At 32.2% G+C, this 9,498-nt stretch overlaps 1 protein-coding gene and 1 long non-coding RNA gene across 4 annotated transcripts; one reads left to right on the top strand and one right to left on the bottom strand.

The window, feature by feature from the left end:
• Positions 502-1,675, top strand: LOC104787033. 3 transcript variants are annotated; one of them, XR_767762.2, is made up of 5 exons: positions 502-763; positions 841-946; positions 1,191-1,287; positions 1,396-1,461; positions 1,639-1,675. It is a non-coding gene; the product is annotated as an uncharacterized LOC104787033 (long non-coding RNA). The 3 variants fall into 3 exon arrangements; XR_002038132.1 differs by having other exon boundaries at positions 841-1,287; XR_002038133.1 differs by lacking the exon at positions 1,639-1,675 and adding an exon at positions 1,545-1,608 and having other exon boundaries at positions 841-1,287.
• On the bottom strand, positions 4,096-4,910 carry LOC104787034 (thionin-like). Its single transcript, XM_010512525.2, has 3 exons — positions 4,634-4,910; positions 4,473-4,550; positions 4,096-4,370 (listed from the first exon to the last, which is right to left on the bottom strand). The coding sequence occupies exons 1-3, from the start codon at positions 4,857-4,859 to the stop codon at positions 4,273-4,275; spliced, it is 402 nt and encodes a 133-aa protein (XP_010510827.1). The 5' UTR covers positions 4,860-4,910; the 3' UTR covers positions 4,096-4,272.

Here is a 9,498-nt window from a genome sequence, read left to right on the forward strand (position 1 = left end):
ATTTTTTGTTTAAGTTTGATTGTTTAAAAAAAAAAAAGAATTACTCAAATGTTATCCAGAAGTTGGTTTATTTCTCATATCTAACAATCTTTTAAAAATTGCTCAAATGTTTAGTGATCTGGGTGTAATTACAATTTACCCTTTGGATTTAGTTTTTCGATTTTGATTAAAAATAAAAAAATAACATCACTACAAAAAAACCTACATTAATAGCAAATGAAGATAGCTCGATTTACTCAATTGCTATTGAAGATAAGTTTGTAATTTTAGACGTGATATGATAGCATTTAATAAATGCTAAGCCAAAAAATCTCTAAGCGGGAATCTAAAATCCCATAGTCCGCCAACACTTAGCCAAATAATTCAGAAAAACGCCTTTTCCTCTTTCTCTAGTCTCTACATCTATCTCTCAATACTTTTTTCACGCTCTCTCCTTCAACCCTAATCCCCTTTCTCTATCTCCAAAACTTAAACCCATAGGCAATAAAAAAAAAACAGATCTGATCTTCCTATTGTCTACGTCGATGACCAGCCCAGAATCAAACCCAGATCTTCTTCAACCTCTTCTCATCGTCTTCTATTTCTTTTCTCCTCCTTCTCGGCTCATAACCTTCGACCACATCACCATTAAACACTATAATTATTTTTCCTTCACCTGTACTCAGAAATTTCTCCGATTTGGTATTATTTGAACTCAAATCTCCTTCATCCTGAGTTGAGTCTGAGTTTACTCGCCGTCCGAGCTATTGCAAAGAGGACTCAGGTTACTTATATGCAATTTCGAACCAGAATCGATTTCAATTACAAATTAATATTGTGTTTGTTATTTTAAATCTTCAGATCTGATTTTGTATCCCACGATATAGCGATTATGAAGCCAGAGAGAGAGACGAAGAGAGGAGTCTGGGTTCGATAAAATTGGCGGAGGGAGAAAGAAAGAGTCTTGGTTCTTACTCTTATCTTAGTTAACATCTTATTGTTGACATATTTATTTTATGTCAACTAGAACATGATCTGACTTGTTACAACATATATAAGTGTTATCCATTGGATTGAATTCTGCAATATTTAGGTTTGCAAAGATAAATTTCTTAGGAAGTTTGAATTTGTTCTCACGGATTAGGATTTAGGACAAGTTTTTGGTTTCTAAACAACATTGTGTATTGTTCTTTCTTGTTGTGGTGTGTAAGGAGCAAAGGATAGTGAAAGCAGAAGAGTGGGATTCGTTAATGGAGATCCTTCTTAAGCCATTGTCTGCTGCTTTCAGAGTTATTTCCAATTGCTTATGTATGCTTTGTTTATCTACATCCTTGAACCGTTTAACAGTTTCATTCATGGTTTAAGTTTTTGACTTTTTAATTTGGTTGGATCTCTGTTTATTATGTGATTCTTTAGTGGTTAATTTGCGATGATCTTCGACTCAAGTTGGAGAATGATTTCATGAAATCTCTTCAGGATGAGGTAAATAATACATTGACTCTTGCTTTTGTTTTTGTATCATTTTGTACAATTCTCAAATGTTGAATTCTTTGCCTTCTACCTAGGCTATAGAGAGTGGTGAACTGGAGGCTATCAAGCCTTTGCCTTGGTACCCTAATAATCTTGCTTGTCATTCTAATTTTTTATGTATTATTTCAGCTGCTTGAAATAATTCATGAATCATCAGAATCAGGATCTATACATAATGAAATGGTTTGTTAAACTCTATCATCTTCCATTCATTTTGGTTGATAGATAATTTGTTTGTTTCTAATTGCTTTGGTTGATTCAGGTGGTGGTGAATGAACTGCAACAACAACGATACTTTGTCCAAAGAAGCATCTGAGGTTAATCATCATCTGAGTTACATGTATATGTTCTAGAACTTAGAAGTTTGTCTCTATTTTTTGGTGATGTTAGTTTATTTTAATTAAGATTTTTATGTAAGACTTTATGTTATGTAAGACTTCATTTTGTTAATGTAATAATAATTTTATGTATGTTGGTGATTTTATGAAATAAAAATATTATATATATATATATATATATATATATATATCTAATTAAATAAATTCTGCAAAATAGGATTCAAATATACAAATTATAAAATTTATATACCAAAAAAATAACACTAATTTTGTGTTACCATAAAATGTATTATAGCAGTAATCGAATGCTATAATATGAAAATGCTATCGTATGTAGGTATTTATTATAGCATGTCAAAAACGCTATTGTATGTGGGGGGGTCTACCATGGCTGCCGATGTCACAGCATTTACGATAACGCTATGTAATATCTATGATAGCAGTTTTCTCACGCTAACAATGTCAATACTTGTTGTAGTGCATCAGCAAATTAAAATACACATTATTTTTGATTTTCCACATCACAACCCGAAAAAAAAACTTAACGGCTGAGTTATTGTATTTATGGAAAGACGAAAGGTCTCGTCGATTCATATGACAGCTGAGTTATAATGTTTTGTGGCTGAGTTATCACAAGAAATAATCTGAAAGCAAACAGTTGATTTATATTACTTGACAGCTGAGTTATAGTATTTTTGGGAAACCGAAAGGTCTCGTCAATTCATATGGCGGCTGATTTATAATGCTTTGTGGCTGAGTTATCATAAGGAATAATCTGAAAGCAGAAAACGAAAGGTCCTGTCGATTAATATGACGACTGAGTTATAATGCTTGACGCTTGAGTTATTGCACAAAATAAGATAAATGTATTACAATAATACTTCATCGGACAAGTTTTCGCATTGTGCCCAACTTGTTTACATCGAGAGCATGCGTTTAGCTCATGCCTAAACGCGTCCAATCCGTAGTCTTCAAGAACAAGCTCCACAAGCTTGTCGTGTGTTGTGCCTCCATCTATCTGTACAACTATACACCTTCTATCGTCGGTGTTAAATACACATCTCTGTTTCTTTACCCAATTACCGGAAACAACTAGTACCGGAACTGGATCCATGAAAGAAAATGAAGAACAAGGGGAAGAAGAAGTAGAAAAACAAGGTGAAGAAGAAGGTGAAGAAGAAAGTGAAGAAGAAGTAGAAGAACAAGGTGAAGAACAAGGTAAAAACCATATAAGAACAAGAGTCGAAGGAACGACGTTTCGTATTTCCGGAGAAGAAAGATAATGACATGGAATGCTGACATGGATGATGCGTCTGACGTGGCAAGTCAGTCATCAAACAAATAATAACTCAGCCTAAATAAAACTCAGCCATCAAACAAATTATAACCCAGTCACAACATATGAATGACATTATAGTAATAAAAAAACAAAAAATGGCAGCCAAATTCAGCCGCTTCATCAACTGAAAATATGTAACTCAGCCGTATCGTTTAATAAGTCAGCAGTAACTGAATAATATTCTAGTAAATAATCTTTTGCTACTAAGTCAGCCGTGAAATGGCCGAGTTGTACGATAAGTCAGCCTATCACAGCTGATTTAAAGTTTTTAACCATAACTCAGCCGTAACTACTTCTCATAAGTCAGCCGTTTTTCATAACTCAGCCACTCGGAAAAAGTTAATTCAGCCGTATCGTAGTAATAACTCAGCCAAAATTTTGACAACTCAACCATCAGGTGAAAACTCAGCCGTAAAGACGGCTGAGTTAGAGCATAACTCAGCCAGATTTTAATAAGTCAGTCGTAACGCTTGGCTGAGTTATGCTCTAAGTCAGCCGTCCGCTCTTACTCAAATGTTTTTCCATAAATCAGCCGCAACATACCTATAACTCAGCCGTCATTACCTCTGTAACGCGTTACGGCTGAGTTATTTACACGTCAGCAATTTTTGACGTGGCGTCTGACGTGACAATGGCATTTTTGTAATTACGTTTTTTTGGTAACATAAAACAAGGGCATGCTGGATATTTTTAAAATATCTTAAATATTCTAGTAATAAAATATTTTTTGTAGATTCTGGTAATATTACCTAAAATGTACAACATCTAAATAAATCTCCCTTAAAAAAATGTGTAATCTTCAATGCAATAAATCTTTAGGATACTGTTATGGCCAGAAAATATAGATGTGACCTCCTTATAAGATAGTGACGTTCAGAACAAGAATTTTCAGCAACGGTGGAATAACAATAAATATTAAAGTGACCAAACTTTTTATTTATTAGAAGTCATGTACAATCTAGGATTGACAAACTTCTATAACACACACACAAACTGGAATTAACTTATTTAAATACAGACAATGACTGAAAACAAGAAAAATAACACTCTGAAACTTGGATGTGGTAACTTCATGCATATGCTTGTTTAGGCAGTCTCAACTTCAGTTGTAGAGCTCTTGGTGCAGAAAGTGGAACATGCATTTGCGCATTGTGTTACCGCTCCATTCACAATTTCACTCGCATCTACTCACCGAAACAATAATATAATGGGTTAGCATTCTCTTGGCTACCATTCCAAGATATATAATAACATTATAATTATTGAACATGGATGTTTCGTTTTACCAGAGCTTTGGAGTGTCACAATGGCAGCGCACACAGAAGATGTACACCCCAACTTGCAGTATTCATTGAAAGCATCACCTTGAGTAAAATATTCAAAAAATTAAACTTTGATGAAACATGGTAACAATTGACATAATAAAGCACATACAAAAAAGATTTACCTGAGTTTTGGAGAGTGTCATGTTGATATCCGTTAGGACATCTGCCGTTAACGTGTTTGCATCCACTGAGGTTTGCACACATTTGTTGGGAGCCTCCAGCAAAACGGCAAGTGTTATAGATATTTCTAGCACTCGTAGACGGGCAGCAACTCTTTGCTTCCACTTGAATTTGTGCGATGACCAAACTCATTATGAGAACACTTAGAATCACAGTTTTGCCTTCCATCTTTTGATTGATTACTTGTTTGATCACAATATATATTTAGTTTGTGTTGATGAAATGGTGATGAAACAAGACTTGCTTATATACTAGTTGTTCTACAGTTTTCCACCACACACTTTAGTTCACACGTTTCTAACAAGCTACATAGAATCTACATATTGGCTGGACCACCCTATCCCAATGGCTACCACAAAATAGTTCACCTTCGGCCAATCTGCTCAAAATAACCTTTTATGTTTGTTTCTACAAATTTCAATGTTTGGGAAAATAATAATTTATTCGTGTAGTATTGTTTCATTTAGAGCACGTTATAGAACGAACTAAGCGTTGAATTTGGTAACATATATTCTAAACATCTACTATTCAATTTTTGGTTTGCATGCTTTCGCTAAGTATGATGTGTATGTTCCTAGAGTAACCGTATATTTATTTAGTTACACTCTAATAATTTGGTGTATGAGAGAACATAAGTGGAATAAGGCATAGTCTTAATTAACTCTAAAGTGATAGTGTTTGACAGTATTATTTTTTATGATTTTTTTTTTTCACTATACTATTTAGCTGTTAAGATTTCAGCGTTACTTGGATCACATGAATTATTGTGTAATGTTTACAGATGAATGGGTTAAAAACGTTTACGGATTTATTGAAAGAGCCAAAATATCGGATAAGATTTATGTTTTTGGCCTTGATACACTGGAAGAAGAATAATTCATACACGGAGGTGTCACTTACGAATGTAAATACATTATGTAATTACGTAACGTATTGATTAAATGAGATATGTTTATGCAGAATTATGAACGAAATGTGTTTTTCACTACAATTTCATATTTGAGGGTTATTTTCATTAATATTTGAGGATTTGTTTTCATTAAAATATGTTTCTGAAGGTTAAATTTTAACCATACTATTTATAGCTGTGTAATATTTCGTTGTTACTTGAATGACATGAATTATTGTGTAGATAGTTACTATTTCAAAAAGATCATGTGAATCCTTCCTATATTCTCAGTGATTGTGAATTACTTCTTTTGCATCTAAAAGTTAAATTTTAACCATACTCTTTACGAGTTAAGATTTCGTAGTTACTTGGATGACATGAATTATTGTGCGAATTCATCATAAGGATCAAGGTGAGTAATGAATGGTTTAAAAACGTACATTGTAAGAACCAGAATCTCGGATAAGATTTTTGAGTTTGGCTTTATTCATTGGAAGGGACAAAAGGTTGGTTACAAAACGTGTTATACGTTTCCTCCTTCTAACCAACTCTCTTGTGGTTTTAGCTTTCAGGATTAATTTTGCATGTTTTGTTGGGACCAAATAAATTTATATGCCAATTTATTTTATATTTTTCTTAAAATAAACAATAAAATAAAAGAAAACTAATTGCTAGCTAATTAAGTAAAAATCCGCATAATAATGCATGCAAACGATAGAAATATTTTGTTAATTACACGAACTTTAATAAGAATTTATTAGAAATGCTTTTTTTAGAGTATCCTTTTTTAAAAATACTTACTTTTTTGAACATTTTAGTTTTTATCCTCTTTTACACAATTAAAATATGTTATTAATTTTTAGAATTTTTTAGGTTTGGATTCTCTATTTTACATTTAGGATATAATTTTGTGGGGGTAGAGTTTAGTATTTAGAATTTAGTCATTTTATACATAAAAATAAATATCTTTAATAAGCAAGAGAAAACACCACAAACAACACCAAACAAGCAAGACAATTGAAATATCAGGGTTACATTAACCATAATCATGCACTCACCTCTTTGCAGGAAGTTTCTGACCAACAATGACGAATCCCACACTCCTAGCAACCTTCTATCACCTTCCTAGCTCCAGATCTCTCAAGAACAGCCAAGAAATCTCACCAATCTTCCCAAAACCTGAAGAACTCTTATTTTCTCTCTTTTCTCTCTTTTTCTCTCAAACATAGAGAAACGGCGACAAACAAACTTGCCAAAACCCTTCTGTCGACAAATCCTTTAAATATCTCGGTTCAATGGTTTTCCTTAAACCAAACCGACCCAAATCGATAATTAAATCAATCTGGTCGAACCAGAAAAAGTTGTGTCGACCGACACCACCATTGGTGTTGATCGATACCCATCCCAAAAACCGATAAATTGCTTTGCTGATGTTACAGCTAATCAAATCATGAACTTAAATATATATTCACTTCTCGTGTCTTTAAACAGAAATATATACAGTTATCTCTTTATCACAAAAATATATTCAATTCTTATTTATTTTTTTATTATTTTTTTTTTTAGTCAACAAAAGAAATCAGCTCAGTTGAGCCAATTTGAGGGTAAATTGTTTACAAACAAAATAGCAAGATCATGTAAAATATCAAGATCATGTGAATTATTTTGATTAAAGTGTGGAAATAAAACAGCAAATTATTACTCGAGATTATCCGATACAACCAAATATATATATTATAATCTTATATCCTTAAACTATTTAATCATCAAATTATTTGTTAAGAGAAAATTTTATTATGTAANGACGGGCAGCAACTCTTTGCTTCCACTTGAATTTGTGCGATGACCAAACTCATTATGAGAACACTTAGAATCACAGTTTTGCCTTCCATCTTTTGATTGATTACTTGTTTGATCACAATATATATTTAGTTTGTGTTGATGAAATGGTGATGAAACAAGACTTGCTTATATACTAGTTGTTCTACAGTTTTCCACCACACACTTTAGTTCACACGTTTCTAACAAGCTACATAGAATCTACATATTGGCTGGACCACCCTATCCCAATGGCTACCACAAAATAGTTCACCTTCGGCCAATCTGCTCAAAATAACCTTTTATGTTTGTTTCTACAAATTTCAATGTTTGGGAAAATAATAATTTATTCGTGTAGTATTGTTTCATTTAGAGCACGTTATAGAACGAACTAAGCGTTGAATTTGGTAACATATATTCTAAACATCTACTATTCAATTTTTGGTTTGCATGCTTTCGCTAAGTATGATGTGTATGTTCCTAGAGTAACCGTATATTTATTTAGTTACACTCTAATAATTTGGTGTATGAGAGAACATAAGTGGAATAAGGCATAGTCTTAATTAACTCTAAAGTGATAGTGTTTGACAGTATTATTTTTTATGATTTTTTTTTTTCACTATACTATTTAGCTGTTAAGATTTCAGCGTTACTTGGATCACATGAATTATTGTGTAATGTTTACAGATGAATGGGTTAAAAACGTTTACGGATTTATTGAAAGAGCCAAAATATCGGATAAGATTTATGTTTTTGGCCTTGATACACTGGAAGAAGAATAATTCATACACGGAGGTGTCACTTACGAATGTAAATACATTATGTAATTACGTAACGTATTGATTAAATGAGATATGTTTATGCAGAATTATGAACGAAATGTGTTTTTCACTACAATTTCATATTTGAGGGTTATTTTCATTAATATTTGAGGATTTGTTTTCATTAAAATATGTTTCTGAAGGTTAAATTTTAACCATACTATTTATAGCTGTGTAATATTTCGTTGTTACTTGAATGACATGAATTATTGTGTAGATAGTTACTATTTCAAAAAGATCATGTGAATCCTTCCTATATTCTCAGTGATTGTGAATTACTTCTTTTGCATCTAAAAGTTAAATTTTAACCATACTCTTTACGAGTTAAGATTTCGTAGTTACTTGGATGACATGAATTATTGTGCGAATTCATCATAAGGATCAAGGTGAGTAATGAATGGTTTAAAAACGTACATTGTAAGAACCAGAATCTCGGATAAGATTTTTGAGTTTGGCTTTATTCATTGGAAGGGACAAAAGGTTGGTTACAAAACGTGTTATACGTTTCCTCCTTCTAACCAACTCTCTTGTGGTTTTAGCTTTCAGGATTAATTTTGCATGTTTTGTTGGGACCAAATAAATTTATATGCCAATTTATTTTATATTTTTCTTAAAATAAACAATAAAATAAAAGAAAACTAATTGCTAGCTAATTAAGTAAAAATCCGCATAATAATGCATGCAAACGATAGAAATATTTTGTTAATTACACGAACTTTAATAAGAATTTATTAGAAATGCTTTTTTTAGAGTATCCTTTTTTAAAAATACTTACTTTTTTGAACATTTTAGTTTTTATCCTCTTTTACACAATTAAAATATGTTATTAATTTTTAGAATTTTTTAGGTTTGGATTCTCTATTTTACATTTAGGATATAATTTTGTGGGGGTAGAGTTTAGTATTTAGAATTTAGTCATTTTATACATAAAAATAAATATCTTTAATAAGCAAGAGAAAACACCACAAACAACACCAAACAAGCAAGACAATTGAAATATCAGGGTTACATTAACCATAATCATGCACTCACCTCTTTGCAGGAAGTTTCTGACCAACAATGACGAATCCCACACTCCTAGCAACCTTCTATCACCTTCCTAGCTCCAGATCTCTCAAGAACAGCCAAGAAATCTCACCAATCTTCCCAAAACCTGAAGAACTCTTATTTTCTCTCTTTTCTCTCTTTTTCTCTCAAACATAGAGAAACGGCGACAAACAAACTTGCCAAAACCCTTCTGTCGACAAATCCTTTAAATATCTCGGTTCAATGGTTTTCC

This window comes from Camelina sativa, chromosome 5 (genome assembly GCF_000633955.1).
Source record: "Camelina sativa cultivar DH55 chromosome 5, Cs, whole genome shotgun sequence".
In the NCBI taxonomy this organism is placed as follows: domain Eukaryota; kingdom Viridiplantae; phylum Streptophyta; class Magnoliopsida; order Brassicales; family Brassicaceae; genus Camelina; species Camelina sativa.

Excerpts from the sequence above, each read along its gene's own strand:
- LOC104787034 (XM_010512525.2), bottom strand. The coding sequence starts at position 4,859 with ATGGAAGGCAAAACTGTGATTCTAAGTGTTCTCATAATGAGTTTGGTC. Across the intron at positions 4,551-4,633 it reads TGACACTCTCCAAAACTCAG|GTGATGCTTTCAATGAATAC; the intron begins GTAAATCTTTTT and ends ATTTTACTCAAG. Across the intron at positions 4,371-4,472 it reads TGTGACACTCCAAAGCTCTG|ATGCGAGTGAAATTGTGAAT; the intron begins GTAAAACGAAAC and ends TTCGGTGAGTAG.